This window comes from Pseudorasbora parva, chromosome 16, assembly GCF_024679245.1.
Source record: "Pseudorasbora parva isolate DD20220531a chromosome 16, ASM2467924v1, whole genome shotgun sequence".
Taxonomy (NCBI): Eukaryota; Metazoa; Chordata; class Actinopteri; order Cypriniformes; family Gobionidae; genus Pseudorasbora; species Pseudorasbora parva.
The window spans coordinates 36,885,699-36,904,119 of NC_090187.1; the positions used below are offsets into that span (position 1 = coordinate 36,885,699).

Consider the following 18,421-nt stretch of genomic DNA (forward strand, 5'->3'; position numbering starts at 1 on the left):
TGTATTTCCGATGCTTCAAGAGATTCTAATGAACTAACTGATGTCACATGTGGACTACTTTGATGATGTTTGTATTACCATTCTGGAATGGGACAGTATAGTGTGCATACATTCAAAGGAGGAACAGAAAGCTCTCGGTCTAAATATAAAATATCTTAAACTGTGTTTCGGCGATGAACGGAGGTCTTACGGGTGTCGAACGTCACTAGGACGAGTCATTAATGACATAACTTTCATTTTTGGATGAACTAACCCTTTAAGAAAGGAAAATTAAACAAAATATCATCTATAATGATCAACTAATAAGAAATACACATGTGCAAGATGACTCCACCTGTAACGCAAGACTAGCGCTGCTTTAAAGGTAACTCGTAATGTTTCATTTTCAAATTAAAAGTCCTGTGTTACTCAATGCACTCATCATCCATCTGAGAAAAAAAAATACCATTGTTCTGTATCAAAGGAAACTGTTGGGACTGTTTGGGAAGTAAGGCCTCCATGTTTTGCATATGACGCCCAGGTGACTGAACAGCTTCCTCTCCTCGTGACGGCAGCCTGGTGTGCCAATGTCTCAGTGCTACAGGGTCGCCAGCACTCTGAAGAAGGAAATGATAAAAATACACAACGACTGTCCCACTCCAAACACCAACGCCTCCAAGGAGAACATACTCTTCCCAGCCGCCTTATAGACTCCTGCTATAGCTGCACCTGTAAGAAAATGTTTCCATTTATATATGCAGTCTGTATGTAAAATATTCAATGACTATTTAATCTACGCATTTTGCATATGAAATTGTTCAGATGTAACTAGACAAAAAAACAACATACTAGTGAGAACCCCTCCAAAGAGTGGGCCGATGATAGCCATGAGCAGGATGCCGATTGGGAAAAATCGTGCCATCTTATGTCTGCGTAGTGTTGACAGAGCAAGGAGGGCGGCAGGCAGGTGGAACACCAACGAGGAGACAACAGCCCACAGGAACACCCCATACCACATCTCTGAAAAAAAGAAAGACATCACACAGTGGCATGAAGAAACACATTCAAAGCCAACAGAGTCTATCAAATCTTCCCACGCCTGTGATGTAAACATCTCCCACAGAATCTAAGAAAAGATCTAAATGACTGGCATCATGGAAATTAAGACGGATAGTTAGTGAAGCAGCATCATTTGTTATATTACAAGCCTATAGTCCTGTAAATTAAATATTTAACTCCATTATTTCTGTCACACAACTTGAAGATAGACAGACAGGTCGATAGATGGATGAATGAAATGGTAGACAGATGGCTAGAAAGACGCGGTAAGACAGACTGACTGACAGACAGATAAATCAAATAATAGAATATAAATGTTAGATAGATGGATATATTTCACAGCCGTTGCTCAATATTTTGTTGAAGCACCTTAGCTTCAAGTCTTTTTTAGTATGGTGCTATAAGCTTGGCACACCTATTTTTAGGCAGTTTCTCCCATTCTTCTTTGCAGGACCTCTCAAGCTCCATCAGGCTGAATGGGAAGCGTCGGTGCACAGCCGTTTTCAGATCTCTCAAGAGATATTCAGTCGGGGTCGAGTCTGGGCTCTGGCTGGCCCATTCAGAGTTTTCCCATAGCCACTCTTTTGATATCTTGGCTGTGTGCTTAGGTTCATTGTCCTTTGAAAGATGAACCTTCACCCCAGTCTGAGGTCCAGAGTGTTTTGGAGCAGGTTTTCATTAAGGATGTCTCTGTACATTACTGCATTCTTCTTTCACTCGATCCTGACTAGTCTCCCAGTTTCTGCCGCTGAAAAACATCCCCACAGCATGATGCTGCCACCATGGTATTGGCTGCCAAATGGTATATACATGGTGGATGGTATTGGTATATATATATAAATCTGCAAAGATTTCTAACTAACTTCTTTCACGTGTTCATTGTGGGGTATCGTTAGTAGAATTTTAAGGAAAATTATTAATTTAATCCATTTTGGAATGAGGCTGTAACAAAACAGTGGAGCTGAGTCAATACTTTCTGGATGCAGATTTACAGACATCATGACTCAACATATGACTCCTATAAACCAGTGACTCAAAAGCACAACCATTTTAGTCCGGTTTTTAAAAACAAATAGATTTTATGAGCCGGCTATTTTAAAGAATGGACCTCTGTGGCGTTTCTATGACATGACATGACGACATGACATGACATGACACAGACAGACAGACAGACAGACAGACAGACAGACGTCCATCTTTCAGTTACACTATCATTTCAGCAAACACAAACACCGAACACAAGTAACATTAGCCGGGCAAGCTAACACACTAGCAATAGTTGCTAACCCATCACCAGTCTGAAAGCGTGAGCACCTTTTCACTGTAATGCAAATCATACAACATGATCGTAGTATCTTATAGCAGCGCAAACATGAGCTGCCTGAACTGATGAATAATGTCGGCTACTGCGTGAAGACTCACCGGAGAAATCGCACAGAGAGGTGTCGTTCCTCCCGCAGTTGGTGGCATTTTTCCTCGGCACCAAATTCAAACTGAGGATCTGCTTGACGAATCCTATCTCCACGTCCTGCATTTCTCTTAAGATCAACACTGCGATCATGCGTGAAGAAAGTGTCAAATCCGAATAACAGCATTAGAAAAGGAATGTGGGCTAGAGCAGAGCGTTTGTTTTTAGCACAGATGCTCATCCATCTGCATGAACGTCCACTTCAACTGCGGAAGTGCGCTGAGTGCGCGGATTTACTTTCATTAAACTAAAAGCACTACCGACGCTCTGTAACACTTTTGATAAACCGTTAAATGTATGGTTTTAACGACCACAACTGTGTCGGGTTTGAGATTATCTAGCTGTCCCCTGCGATTTGCGACAGGCTTGTGGTGTGGGCGGGGCCTGTATGGTTGTAGCGCATGTCCCTTCGCGGTATCCATAAAACATGATTCACATATCATATGGACAGAATGTGACTGTCGTTTGCAAGAATTTTTTTTTTTTAGTTGTGCAGTGTTTAAAAAATAGCCAGCCAGGCAGGCAGGCAGAATATTATATATTGTTATTATTAATTTTAATAACGATATTTTTATACAATTTCCCCCTTGATTACCTTTTAAAATGACTAAGGTCCTTGTTGTTGGTTTTAATACGTTTTCTTTTTTATTCTGTCACTGTTGGATTGGTATCATGGACTGTAAATAAATAAAGTAATCGAATATAAGCAGGGGAGAAATATAGTCATTTTTTATTGTAATACTTTTAATAATGACCTTTAATAATAATAATAATAATAATAATAATAATAATAATAATAATAACATTTACCTTTAATTATCTTTAATAATAGTTTATTCTTTTTATTTTATTTATGTTGTTGATGTTTTTAAAAATATTTTCTGTCATAGTTTTTTAGCACAAGGTTAGTACAACCTAACAAAGAATTTGAAGTTGGGAGATTGGAGGCTGATGAGTCTTTTATAGATCAGATGATGCTAGCAAGCTAACACGCTCGGCTCTAGTAAAGCTAGCTGGTTAGCCACAGTGTTTCTTTTGATTGTTCCCGGTGTCTTTATCTGATTTAGCAGCTGATACAGCACACCACACAGAGAAATAAGGATGAATTATTCGGACTACGACTCGGATGGTTATTCCTCAAATGCGGATGAAGACTATGTTCCTTCTGGTAAGAGATTTTAGCATGACGTGTTAGCATGGCTGTATACGAGCAAGAGCACAGTTGTAGCTAAGTCGTCTGTGCTCTATATATGTACACACAGCCTGCTTCAGTTTTGATATATAAACATTTTACATGTTTGATAGTGACCTGACCTTATATGCAAGCACAATTGCAAAAAAGTGTCCTAGCTACTGCTCATTCATACATAATGTTACTTATCTACACAATTACATATCTCAGTATTATCTAGAGTTTATATTATAAATTATTATATTAATTTATATCCCTCTTTAAAAATCTCAGGTGTTTTATGTGATCAGATCCAAGCAACGATTAATACGTTACTCCTTTCTGAAAGATGTTTATTTGGCTGTGACAGTGATGACCAGGATGAAAACCCCTGCTGGTCTTTTAATGGTCCTGTCCAGGAGTCCTTATCTTAAAAATGCCATAAATTGCATAATGAAGCACTGGATTAAGGCTCTTCAGTGGGTAGAGGAGATCCAACCATTGAACGTAGTGACTTGGACAGATTCATTTAGATCCATTCATGTATATTCAGGCAAGATGTATATAAAAGTCCCACAGAGAGCCTGATCCGAATATGCCATTCTATAATGGCATCAATAATCAAATAATTAGTTTTAATACAGAAATGCATCTTAAGTTGGTATATGTTTATTTCTTCTTAAGGTCATAAATATGATCCATTCACATTGGTTTATTTTTTCCTTTTATTAATCAGATGATAATCTGAGCGAGGATGACATGAATGAATGTGTAAAGGAGGACCCACTGGAAGGGGAGGATAACAACGAGCAAAAGTCCGGAGATGTGAAGAAGAAAAAGAAGAAAACTAAAACAGACATTCCTATGAGGTATAATATTACTGACGTATATTTTAAACCCAACTAAATGGCGTAAGTAAAATGTTCTCACTTTACCCTTATTTCCAAAGAAAAAGGAAAAAAGGAGGCCTCAAACTGGTCGAAGAGGGCGAGGGTGGTTCGACAGACCAACAGAAAGATGAAGATGAGCCAAAAGAAGATCATTTTGTAGCTCAGGCCAAAGGGAACAATGAAGATCAGCAGAAGAAGAAAGCAGATGATCTTTGGGCTAGTTTTTTGAGTGATGTCGGCACTCCACCCAAAGCATCAGCTTCGAGTGCAGGCTCTCAGCAGGTAACTTAAGAAACTTAAAGGGATGGTTCACCCAAAAATTAAAATTCTGTCATAATTTCTGTCAGTAATCAAACAGTTGATGGAAGAAGTCAATAGGGTCCATCAAATGTTTGGTTATTCATATTCTTCAAAATATCTTCTTTTGTGTTCAGCAGAAGAACGAAATTCATACAAGTTTGGAACAACTTGAGGGTGAGTAAATGACAGAATTTTTTATTTTTGGGTGAGCTATTCCTATAAAGGTGCACTATGCAGCATTTTTTCAGTAAAATATCCAAAAACCACTAGGCTAGTGTTATATGTTTTATTCAGTTGAATTCTTACAATATCCCAAATGTTTCCAACTATTTGTAAATTGTGAGAAAATTGCTATTTGTGTGTGTTGGAAAAACCTGTAAGTCTTATCATTAAATCGAAAATGGACATTTCTTTTTCTGTATGTATTATACATGCTTTATCGCTGCACATTTTTAAAATTCATATGCTCTTGTAATCTTTAATCAGAATAACCTACCCTTCCACTTGTAACAACATTTTTTCACTTCTCTGATGACATGTTTACTGGTGTAAGGGTTGGACAACCTGTCACTCACATTAGATTGACCAATAGCAAACCACAGCCATCCACCCATCCAATCAATACCTGATGGACAATTTCTATTCCCGCCCAACTTTCTTTACCTTTTTTTGTGAAGTAGTTTCACTTGGAAAAACATTAGAATAGGGAATTGCATGCAATTTCATGCTGCATGCATGCTTACAGCTTTGCAAAAAAACGGTTTTACAATTGTATTATTTCATGTTTATTTAATTTTCTCGTACTGACATGTGTCATTTCTTACCATTTATTTATTAAAATGTTATTAATTTGGGCTGATGAAACATTTAGCTTGTGTTATGCATGTGGTTCAGTGTCTTGATAGTCTTTTTCTACAGTCAGAATGCATTACATTCTTCAAAAAATGACATTTTTATAGAATTTTTGTGCTTTCGTTTTATTTAACTATGTGCATCATTTTTTGTATCTCTTATAGTCTACATCTACAGCCAGCACAGACAAGCCCATTAAACCGTCTACAGCGTCTCAGCAGCAGAAAGAAAAACCGAAAGAATCTTCCAAAATCACAATTACCAAGGTGTTTGATTTTGCTGGAGAAGAAGTTCGGTAAGTGAGAAGGTCTTGTGTGACTGTGAGTCTTTTATGTGGCCACCAGATGGCAGCATGCATTCATTAGATGTAGAGCTGAACATGTTCTAAACACCTAGCTGCGATTGCTTTTTAGACACAATGCTTCAGAAACATGTTCCTTTCAAAGTGGTGAGAGGTAGTTTCATTTAATTGTATGTGCGTGTCATTAATAAAGTCAGAACGTGCAGGAATATTTAGGTCATTTCAGTGAATGCTGTCACAGTTAATCACAATGCTGTCATCACATCTTAGCTTGTCTTGCTTGCTGGTTTTTTTAATAATTAATTCCAGTACATTGTATTTATGAGCCAGTCACACACGCAAAGCTGAGCCAGTAAAATATTCACATCCCGCCAAGCACAAAGCACTGATAAGCTTTGAACTCATTTGATGAACGAAAGACATGATTTATAATAAGACTTGTTCTATAAAAAGAGTACAGTGGCCTCAAAAACATTGGGACACTTTTGATACTTAAAATTGCACAAATCACAACATATTAAACCAAAAGTGAAAACAAATGAATACAGACGTTCATTCAGATCACTTTAACTATGGACATGATCCATTTATTTTAGACAACCAGAAAATATTCTATTTAATGCTTTTCTTTACTTTTCTTTACATATCAATAAACAAAAAATATTCAGACCTCAGATATAATTTTTTACTAGTGGGTGCAGGACACTATAGTTCTTTTACGTAAGAGATAATAGCAAAATAAAGTAAACTGTGACATATTATACGCACAAATTCTTCATACAGTGGACTATGTGACACTTTGACCTGACCATGTTTTTTAATTGCTAATGTGACCTTTTACACCACAGACTGAACAAAATGAAGCATTGCTTGGTAATTGGTTGACCTGAATTAGTATTATCTAATTGTGCACTTAAATTTAACTGCTAACATGATTGGTTGATTATGATCCATTACATACCTTTCTATCAAAGTTATCTGACATTATCAAGATTAATTTATTCTGACACTGTTTAAATCTTGAGTTCTTGTCATATTTTATTACTATTTTATTAACTATAGTGAATAAACTGTTATAATGTAAGAAAATGTTGAATTTATATTTTGCTTTATGCTTTTTTTTAATGCTTTTTTTTCAACTTGATCAAAAATACAGTAAAAACAGTAACATTGTGAAAATATTATTACGCTGTTTTCTATTTTTATATATTTTAAAATGTCATTTATTCTTGTGATGGCAAAGCTGAATTTTCAGCATCATTACTCCAGTCTTGTTACATGATCCTTCAAAAATAATTCTAATATGCTGATTTGTTTTGGTAAGTTCAAAAGAACTTATTGAAATACGATGGGTTTTTTTTACATTGTAAATTGCTTTACTGTCATGTTTGATCAATTCAATGCGATCTTGCTGAATACAAGTATTCATTTCTCCAATAAAAAAGTACCCCAATCTTTTGAACAGTAATGTATATCTTGTCATTTGTTTTAAAACACACAGTGTGTTGATTTTGAGCATTAAATGTCATGTTGTGGTCCGCAGGGTCACCAAAGAGGTGGACGCAGACTCACGGGAGGCCAAGAGTTTTCTGAAGGAGGAGAAGGCGTTGGAAGGGATAGAAGAGCAGTCGGTGTTATCTGAGCCACGGCCATCCGTAGCGCTCTCCTCTGGATCCAGGTACCACCCCAGTGCAGCCCTTTAGTCCTGCGTTTTGTTGTTCCGATCTTCCTCAGTACATGTGAAATTACAGTTTACAACCATTGTGTCAGTTAATTAATGAAACAAAGTGGTTTTTAATGGTTCTGTTTTGTGTTTCACTCACGCAGAAGTGAATAACTCATTAGCGCTTGACTATAATTAATTCTTTGTTATTGATGTTGTTATATTACAGTAATTAGATGTGATCTCCTTCAGCGTGGTTGGTGCTGGTGAACGGATGGAGACATCCGTGTGTGTTTGCCGTGCAGGACTAGAGGGGATGTCAGACGTGTCATTGATCTCTGACAGCTGAGATAGCGAGTCTGATCCTCTAATTCCATATCTGCCTGTAGGGAAAACCAGCAACACACAAGTATGTTTCAGCCGCAGTGGGCACAGATGTGTGTGTATATGAGTTGTTTTTCCCCTAATTTTCCACTAAACCAATCAAAAATGGCCATTATAGTCTAGACAGGACGTCTATGGAGGTTGTGTTCGTTTAAGGAAGATTGAATCATTGTTGTGATCTTCCTCTGGGTCTTCGACGCTCCTTACATACGTTTATTTTGGACAGATGCTCTTGTCTGTCCTCTGAGACTGTGAATATTTGCTGAACAGGAAGTCATATTTTTTTCCTGCACAGGATATACAGTATGGGGCGTTGGCATGCGCAGCAGGAAAGCGGCTTGAACCCCACCTCTCTCATCCCTTTATCATCCAAACGTCCACTTAATGTCCACGCTAAAAATACTTTATATTCTGTATCTGGTTTAGATTTTGATGGCTTTTAAGTGCTGGAATATCATTGCTCTGTCAGTGTGACTTTAAATCAAGCCTCTCCATACTCCAGTGGCTGTTTCGCTCCAGCACAGCAGGGTTCCTGCTTAAACTAGGCACAGAAGAGCCTAAACACAAAGGGTACCTGTCTCCAATATTCACTCGCTTCCCTTTTCCTTTAAGCCTCTTTTGTGTGATGTGAGGTTAGAGGGCTTGAGTCAGCACTGTGTCTCTCTCTCTCTCTCTCTCTCTCTCTCTCTCTCTCTCTCTCTCTCTCTCTCTCTCTCTCTCTCTCTCACACTCACACTCACACTCACACACACACACACACACACACACACACACACACACACACACACACACACACACACACACACACACACACACACACATATACAGTGGCTCTCTGTTTCTCTACTTAACAGTGTCATACTGCGCCTCAACACAGAACTGCTGACCATAGTAATACACACGCTTCTTCCTTCTCCTGCATTTTTGTCCCCTTTCCATTCAGGCAGATCTTACTTTGTTACTTCTCTTGTAAGAAAGGTTAGCATAGTTGTGAAAATGGCAACACTTCACAGTAAGTTGTTATATTATTAAATCTATTAGGTACCACAAAGTGACAATGAACGACGGCTTTTACAGCTTTTATTATTCTAGTATAATATGCATACACAAATATAATATTGTTCACCTGTTAAGTTATGTATGTTTATAATACATTAACGAACATAAAAAAGTACTACCATTCAGAAAATTGGCAGAGGAATTTTTCCCTATTTTTTTTAGCATAGAACATTTATTTATCAAAGAATCCATTAAAAAAATGCATAAAAAATCCATAGTTTCCACAAAAAAATCGTTCAACATTGATGACAGTAATAAATGTTTCTTGAGCAGTAAATCGGCATATTAGAATGATTTCTGAATGATCATGTGACACTGAAGACTGGAGTAATGATGCTGAAAATTCAGCTTAGAAAATATTCAATTAGAAAACACGATTTTATTTTACGATTTTATAACATTAATATTTTTTTACTGTATTTTTTTATCCAATAAATGCAGCCTTGGTGAGCATAAGAGTTTTTTTTATCGTTTGATTGGAAGCGAATGTAGAAATGAAAGATTTTGCATGAATTGCAACCGTCCAACGCTCACCCTTCCCTGTCAAAGCACATAGAGAAGCTATGGTGTCCTACACAGGACAAAGATATCTGAGACACCAGAGAGCAGCTAGCACTGTAGAGCAGTTTGACCGTTTAGGGCTTCCATATGAAACATGCCAGTGCATGTGCCGGTGCAAATGGAGACTTCACTATAAGGGGACCCGTGGTGTATGGAGATAGAAATGGCTCATTCTAAGGTAATACAAACATAACGGTTCATTATGTGAGGTCTTTATACACCACTGATGTATTTTGATGACATAAAATGTCACTAGATCCTTATACATATTACACACTGCACCTTTAATGCTATTATAATTTATAATAATATTTAATAATAATAATTTTTATAATGTTTTTGTAAAGTGCTACCCAAAAAACTACAGCTGCAACTAACTACTATTTTGATAATCTTAAAATTTAGTTGATTGCGTTTATTATTTGTATTATCAATTTGATAAAGAAGCTACATTTAGCATAAATAGTTTGCGAAATCGTTCTTGCTTAAATTGCTAGAATTACTAGAATTACTTAAATTAGAAATATCTAAGACCTGTAAAATTTTTAATTCATTTGTCATTGCAGGTGAAATATTTGGACACTGCAAGTTTGCATTAATGTGTGAATGATGACCTTTTGGACACACAATTTGTAAGCACGGTTTGTGTGGACCCCACAGACTGACGTTACCTCACTGCTAGTGGTTCAAGTGTGGCGCAGCGCTGTGTAGTTCTGTGTTGTCTAAGTGCTATCGATCACAGAACCAGACAGATTTACTGATGCTTGTTCTGAGCTCCAGTGATGGCTTGATTGATTGTCTAGTGTCTCTGTGGTCTTATCACAGAACTTGACTGACGTTGAGGCTGAGCTCCATGTAATCGCTCAGAAACACACAAACAAATCTGTACTTTACGGAAATGAAATGAAAGCTTGCTTTTTTCCGTACGTTTTTCAGTGCCAGTTGCACAACGCGCTAACGGAGTCGGAGAGAAATCCGCCCTCTATCTTCCTGTTTCTGTTCCACTTGGCTTCCCGTCCGCATGCTGTACTTGAGTGAGTAACACAACGTACAGTGGTTCTGGGAAACCTGTGTGAATGTCCACTTAAACTAATGATTTCCACATGCACCAGTCACAGCTCTGCTTTTCTAATTATAGATCCTCATTTCTAGAACCCTAAAAATAGGACTTTCCTCCTCATTTTTACAGAACAGTCACACACTGTCTTTGCCGGGTCAAGCCATATGTGTACACTGTGTATGTGTGTGAACAAACTTAAAACCTCCCTTCAATTCAAGTAAACTCCGTTCAATTAACAAACGATTCCACTTACAATCCTCTTTCAAATAAATGCTGTTCTTTTGAACTTTCTATTCATCAAAGAATCCTGAAAAAAAGTTTTCAAAATTATAATAAAAATAAATGTTTCTTGAGCAGCAAATCATCATATTAGAATGATTTCTAAAGGATCATGTGACTGGAGTAATGATGCTGAAAATTCACATTTTAAAACGTAATCAATATGAAACCATTATTTAACACTTTAATAATATTTCACAATATTATTTTTTGTATTTTCAATAAAATAAATGCAGCTTTGGTGTGTGTATATATTTATTTAAAATGTTATATATAAAAGTGAATTAGTTACTAGAGACTAACCTTAATTTGACAAACTTTATTATTATTGTTTTTTTTTTTAGGGCTATGTTTAGCTCCATTGTTTTTTAATGAATTCACACTAAATGTCTCGCATCTTTTGTAGTTTCTCACACATGACTTGGCATTTTAAAAATGTGGTGCTCAAGTTAAACGAGGTTCAACCTTTAAATATATATCACGTCTCTAGACCCGGTAATTTTTTTCCGTTCCACTGACTTGCGTCTCGCCTTTTTAACAACCAAAACCAGCTCTTACACTGTGTGTGTGTGTGTGTGTGTGTGTGTGTGTGTTTGTGTGTTTGTGTGTGTGTGTGTGTAACTGCAGGGAACTGTACCACAACTGTTTCTTATGCGGTTTGCTTAAATAGAAAACTTGTTATTCTAGATGATATACTGTAAAAGTTCACACAAAATGAGAAGTGTTTTGGTCTGAGCAGTAATATTAATAGCCCCACCCCGTGTGTATTGCAGTGTGAAACTTGCATGAGTTGAACCTCTTTGTTTCATGCTTTCTAGTTCTCAGTCTTTCCCACGCAAAGGGCAGTATAGTGAGTGAGTAATTACTTCCTCAGATTCTGTTTAGATGCCAATGAATAAAACTTGGCTGTTTCATAATAATCCATACAGCAGGTAAATGCCACGTTATCTCAGCCATCATAATTCTTTTAGTTTTATGTCACATACTGTAATGCATCAATGCCTCATGTCGTGGGCTGTGTTTAGAAACCTGGGCTAAGTGCCTTGCTTGCTGGTGATGGCTCACGATGCTCTCTTTATATAGAAACATTACCAGCCCTCAGCTATTCCACATCACCAAAATCATATTGCCTGATGAAATCCATAATCTAACATCATTAACACCATGCTCTAACACAGAAGCCTGAGGGACCCCAACAGTGAGTGCTATGGGGCCTTTAAAAATGTGAGATTATGTACATGCATACAATATCATTGTAAAAAAATAAAATAATAATAATTATATATATATATATATATATATATATATATATATATATATATATATATATATATATATATATATATATATATATATATAAAAAAATATACATACACACCTGTATATTATCGTACAGTAAAAAAAAAATGTAATCACAAAAAGATTTTTAGTTTTATATATATGAAGCAAAATCCTCTTAGATGTGTAAACTATTATAACGTTCTATACTTCTAAAATTAATTGGGGGTAGAAAAATTATAACAATATCAAAACAACTATTTGCACAATATTTAAAGGGATAGTTCACCCCAAATTTTTTATTCTTTTATTGTTCCAAACCTGTAGGACTTTCATTCATCTTCTTTTTGATGAAATCTGAGAGCTTTCTGTCCCTTCATAGACAGCTACACAACTACCATGGTGACGCTTCAAAACGTTCGTAAAGAGATTGTAAAACTAAGAGATTGATGCTAAGCTGTCACGTGATCCTTCAGAAATCGTTCTAATATGATGATTTACTGCTCAAGAAACATTTGTGATTATTATCAATGCTGAAACCGTTGTGTAAAATTTTAATTTGATGAATAGAAGGTTCAAAAGAACAGTATTTATCTGAAATAAAAGCTTTTGTAACATTTTACTATTTAAATGTTTTGGGTCTGTAAGAATTTTATTCATTTAAAGAAATGAATGCATTTATCAAGTGACAGTATGGACATTTATAATGTTGCAAAAGCTTTATATTTCAGATAAATACTGTTCTTTTGAACTTTCTATTCAATTAAAGAACTGTTCCAACATTGAAAATATAATAATCATAAATGTTTCTTGAGCAGTAAATCGGCATATTAGAATGATTTCTGAATGATCATGTGACACTGAAGACTGGAGTAATGATGCTCAAAAAAATCTTACCGTTCTGAAATTTTGACCGGTAGTGTACATGGATCATTATATACTTTTATAAAGCTGCATTTTATATTTTACAAAGGGGGTAAGGATTATTACATTTGGTGCTCCAAAAAGTTTGAAAACTGGCTTTGACCAACTGAGCTAATGACTCTCTCAGCATGGAGTTCAACAATCTTTCTGTTACCAGCTCAGATATTTCTCCATTCCATCCACCCATAATAAGGTCGCTGTGAGCAGAGGGAAGCTTGCTCTGGTCTAAATGGAGAAGGCCACTTTAGATTTCATTAGCAGACCTTAAATGACCTGTTCCCTATCTCCTCGCAGCTGGACACTGTGTCAGCCGGTCCTCACGCTATAACGAATGCATGTTAACTGAAGTGAGGGTTCGATATTACGCCCCCCTCACCGCCGGACACATCAGAGCACTGCTGTTTTGTGCTCTGTCTCCCAGCTAATGCTTCTGACAAAACCAGGCCACTCTTCACTCCCCTGGCATCTAAAAATGTGCCGTGGCCCGAAAGAGAGTGGGCCACACAGTTTCCTGTATGTCAGTGTGTGTGCTCCTGCCAAAACAGATATCCTCCCAAGTGGCTGCATGTTAAACAAGTGATTGCAGAAAGGCATCGTCTCGGGAGGCGGTAAATCTGTGGCAGCAAACTGCGGTTGCACCTGATGATGTTGTATCGACACCCTGAGACGTTCAGCTGATGTTTATTTATACCTTTCTAATATTTCTGATTGTTTAAACCATTGCAATGACCTTCAATCAAGCTTCAGCTCTGAATGCAGAATCACACATTAAATATTAAGAGCGTTTACTTCAATATCCAAAGCAGTGCTCAATGTTTTCTGGGAATTTGTCAATAGCAATAATAGATTATATTTTGTTGAGTGTTGTGTGTGTTGTTAATTAAAAGAAAATCAAATACTCTTTTAAATTTAAAACTAAAACCACCAGTAGGTGGTTGCAATTCATTGTCTTAATGAGGGACTCATTGGGCGCTTCTCAATATCCCTCCTCGTTTCCTCGCTCCTCCGTCCTCCATCCTATGACCCGGAAACCGATGGAGCTCAGCCATCTTGTAGGAGATCTCAATTCTCTAATTGCACCGCAAGGAGGTGAGAATTGAGGAGTGAGGAGGCTTCCTGAGGAGTCATGAGCGTGGATACACTAGAGTATCCTTTGCGGAAGTGTTTTATCGACTAAACGTGACGCACGCATTAATTCTCCTCCCCCTTCGTATCATGCCACAGTTTATGCGTTATTATTATGTTTACATGTACAATACACAAATGTTTGTCAAATAACACCTGACAGTTGCAGAATTATAAGAAAGAAACAAATAGAGAAACAAATAGAAACTAATACTATACAACGAATAAAAAGCAGTTAATAACTGGAATTCGTTGTTAATAATAGCTGGTAATGTTAATACAAATGTGGTATTTGGTGGAGGCAGAAGCTCACATTATAAATAGTTATCTCTAATGTTCAAGAATCCCGACTGAATCCAGCGGTGTAGATGCATCATTAATTGACGACGCTTTGAAGTGACGTTAAAGGGAGCGATGATATCATTTCACTTGATTCAATTCCTCCGTCCTCTCGTCCTTTCCTCGCATCCTGAAGGGGTAGAGCTAAGGTGCGAGGAAAGGAAGCTAGGAAAGGAAACGAGGATGCACAAATAAGAATTGGGATGCACCTATTGAGTTAAGCCATTTGTTCAAAAATGGATGATTCATTCAGCATTGAAGTGAGTGCTATATTATAAAGTATGTGGAAAAACAGTACAAAAATAGTATTCTAATAACAGTTGGCGAAAAATACCTGAAGGAGCTATTACTTCCTAGCCTAGAAATCTAGACACACCCTAGCGGCAGCAAATTTAATCTGCCCGCAAGTGTCGTCTAGGAACTCTTAATACCCTTCTGAGCTGTATTCCTCTCAATCTGGACGGGCCAATCACATCGTGTATAGAGTCGGCGGGCGGGGCCATAATGACGACGGCCGAGTTGCGTTTGCGTTTTTCTAGTAACACAGAAACTGGCGAACGGCGGCGGTCTTTAGAATCAGCTTTGACCGCGATTCTGGAAGACTTGGAGTTAAGCTTTTCTCTGAGAAAAGAACAAAGAACGGCACTTCAAGAAGTCATTCTTAAAAAGGGAAGATGTGTTCGGAGTTTAGCCGACCGGATACGGTGAATGTTTAGTCTGTCAGCGAGCTCTGTTTCACCTTCGTTGCTCTGGTTGGTTGTAGCGCTATCCTATCACGTGCAGAGGGAGTTTGAAAGACAACCGTTTATCCCCCCCCCATGGATTGAGCCCTGTCTATGGTGAGTTTCCAGACCAAACATCTTGATGTGGGTCTGGCTTGTCAGGCTAACTACTTCCACAAAGATTCTGAAGTGTGCATTCGATTGGCATTTTACTTTCCTAAGAAGAATTGTAAATGACAAAGAAGTGATGCAACTGACACTGGCAGGTCATGTGACAGCGACAACATGACGGATGTATTATGTCCAAATCTCATTCGTACTATCCGTCTACGTACTGTATAAAACATACTTTTTTTTAATGGTTGTGAATTAAAGTTCAAACCAAATTAACTGTACAGTGTGTGATTTCAGATGCAGCTACTGCCTTTATGAATGGGTAATTTTACAGAGCTGATTTGTCCAAAAACTGTATTGACACCATGAGACATTCAAACAATGTTTCTTTAAAACTTTTTTTAATATTCCCTTCAAGTGTTCAAACTGTTTCTATGACCTACAATCAAGCTTCAGCTCTGAATGCAGAATCACACATGAAATATTAAGAGTGTTTACTTCAATATCCAAAGCACTTCTTAACTTTTTGGGTGGAATTCACCACAGACACTTTTAAAATGTCAAATCAGCCCTTGGTGTTTAGACACTTTACCTCCCTCCTGTTTTTCCGTGGTTCTTGAGAGCTCCATCAGCCTCCATTCAGCCTGTCAATGAGACACAACTAGAACACTTCAGCCCTCGTCGGGCCTCATCTTCAAACCATGGTTTGTGACGGCTCCTCTGCTTATGCCAGGAAGTGTATTTCCGTCCTCGCTGATGTGCAGCTGCTGAACCTCAATTGTCTGAATGTTGAGGGGAAAGTTGGCTGATGCTCTCCACTCCAATATTGTGGAAACAGATGGGGAAAGTCACTTTCGGGGCCACTCCAGACCCCCTTCCACATTTCACTGCCCCTACCGATTTCCCTTGAAATACAAAGAGAAAACCCTTTCAGGAAGGAAATTAGGCTCGTTAGACGCAAAATGGCTGGAAGTGATTATAGTAACTCACTCTTATCGGTTATGCAGATATAATAAGGCCATAATTAGCTAAGGAAAGCTTTACGGATTTGTGCAACTACCAAACTTGCCTCTTATGTTAATAAGTGAGCAGAATGAGGATTGGAGCTGTGCGTGAGTGAGGGAAGAAATTAAAAGCAGGGAGCAGGCGTTGGCTCTGAAGATGGGAAATGTACTGACAGCTTAGAACTGGGACACTTGTAAGGTGAACAAAGTGTGACAGACTTGTGTTCACAGGGCAGAGACAGACGAGTGACAGCTAAACTGCACACTCAGTGCTGACTTAATCTTAAATTATTCTTTTAACATTGCTTCTTAAAATGGATTTAACCAACACATTGCCTACAGCCTATTCGCTGACAGAATTAGAAAGTATTTTCTTGATCTGGCAAGCTCTAATCTGATTGGCCGACTATGACATTTCTGGCCTCTTTTATAAACTTTTAAAACAAAATTGTGGTACGAGGTACTGGGTTGATACTATGAGGGATTTCAAGGTTGTCTGTACATTTAGTTTGTACACAGTTCTCTATACGAGCATTTTTGGAGATTGTGGCATCATTGGTTACTTTTTTCCCATGCCAGTCTGTATTTTATACAAGTTTTCTAGAAAAAAACAAGGAAGTGAACCCCCTAGCAACATGATATCAACTGCTACGAAACTGCTACGAAATCCTGGCAACTCTCCTAGAACACCTGCTTGCCTCTTGGAAGCAGTTTTGGCACGACTCTTGTGTTCACGTTTTTTTGTGTATTGCCTGTGTTTGTGTAAATATAATAGTCGTCCCGTGGAGCTAGGGGGTGGCCAGGGGGGGCTGCGGCCACCCTCGGCCTAAGCTTGGCCACCTCTTTGGCCACCCCGCTCACAACTGCTGTGCATATGTTTTTGTTTTTTTTGACAAGAATTTTTGTTGATTTAAATGCAGAACCGTCTCTTTAATGCCACAAAAAACGTGAGACTTGTTAGACGCGCACTCCAACATCGTCTCAGCGACAGGCGCAAGTCAAACGAGTGCGGAAAAGGTGCTGAATGAGCTTCAGCAGGACAACAGTGAATAGACTACATCAATGTTTCTCAACTGGTGGGTTGCAAGACTGTTTTTAGTGAGTCACATACATTGTTGTGTGGTCAAAGAAACAATAAAAAATGTAATTCTCTGTTTTTACAATGCCATCGTTATTTTGAAAGACGTGTGAGGAAACTGGTGACACTTCTGTTAGGTTCCGAGAGAATCGCATTGCCCTGATTCAATATCTGCGGTCAGATGAGATTTTATCAGTCTATATGTCAGTAAAAGTTTTTTTAAACAAATTTTTATGTTGAAATAACAAAGATATCAGAATGGTTGCTGGCTCCTGCCCGGCCAGCCCTAGAAAAAAATCCTGGCTCTGCCACTGTAGTATGAGTACTGCAAAGACAGATAATTCTGCACTAGGAGTGTGCAAGACTTTAAATGAGTTTGTCTAAATCATCACCCTTATTGCCCAGTTTGTTTGTATCCCGAGGATGTATTTTCGGCATTCCAGTCTTTCTGATTCTACTCTACATCTTGTCTAAGACACAGACACAAAAATGTGCCTTTTATTTCCCCAAGCAGATGTGCTAACTAAAAAATTATGAATTATGTTTTCATGCAATTTCAAGTTTGATTTTTGACAGGACATAAAGTGGTGATGTCTAAAGCCTAGTTCAGACTGCATGATTTTCAAACTCGTCGTGTCACTGCTCTTTTCACACTGCATGACAGTCTGGGGGAGCATTCAGTCACTGCTGTGTTCACACTGCATGATGGATCGGCGACAGAGGGGTTAACACTGCATGACTGTACAAGAGGAAGTATCGCCGACAACTCCCTCTCTGATAACATTTCATTCATTTCTTACAACTGAATTAA

General features: G+C 37.9%; 2 protein-coding genes across 2 annotated transcripts in view; one reads left to right on the forward strand and one right to left on the reverse strand.

Moving 5' to 3' along the window:
• tmem170a (transmembrane protein 170A) lies at nt 1-2,914 on the reverse strand. Its single transcript, XM_067419812.1, has 3 exons — nt 2,461-2,914; nt 829-999; nt 1-708 (listed from the first exon to the last, which is right to left on the reverse strand). Exons 1-3 carry the CDS (start codon nt 2,597-2,599, stop codon nt 578-580), a joined length of 441 nt encoding a protein of 146 aa, XP_067275913.1. The 5' UTR covers nt 2,600-2,914; the 3' UTR covers nt 1-577.
• Nucleotides 2,915-3,456: 542 nt separating this feature from the next.
• Nucleotides 3,457-18,421, forward strand: part of cfdp1 (craniofacial development protein 1) — a 34,946-nt gene continuing 19,981 nt past the window's right edge. The window contains exons 1-5 of the mRNA XM_067418882.1: nt 3,457-3,674; nt 4,414-4,546; nt 4,627-4,849; nt 5,884-6,014; nt 7,564-7,698. Of these exons, the coding sequence (XP_067274983.1) occupies nt 3,608-3,674; nt 4,414-4,546; nt 4,627-4,849; nt 5,884-6,014; nt 7,564-7,698 (689 nt within the window). The 5' untranslated portion in view covers nt 3,457-3,607. The remainder of the gene's footprint in view (nt 3,675-4,413; nt 4,547-4,626; nt 4,850-5,883; nt 6,015-7,563; nt 7,699-18,421) is intronic.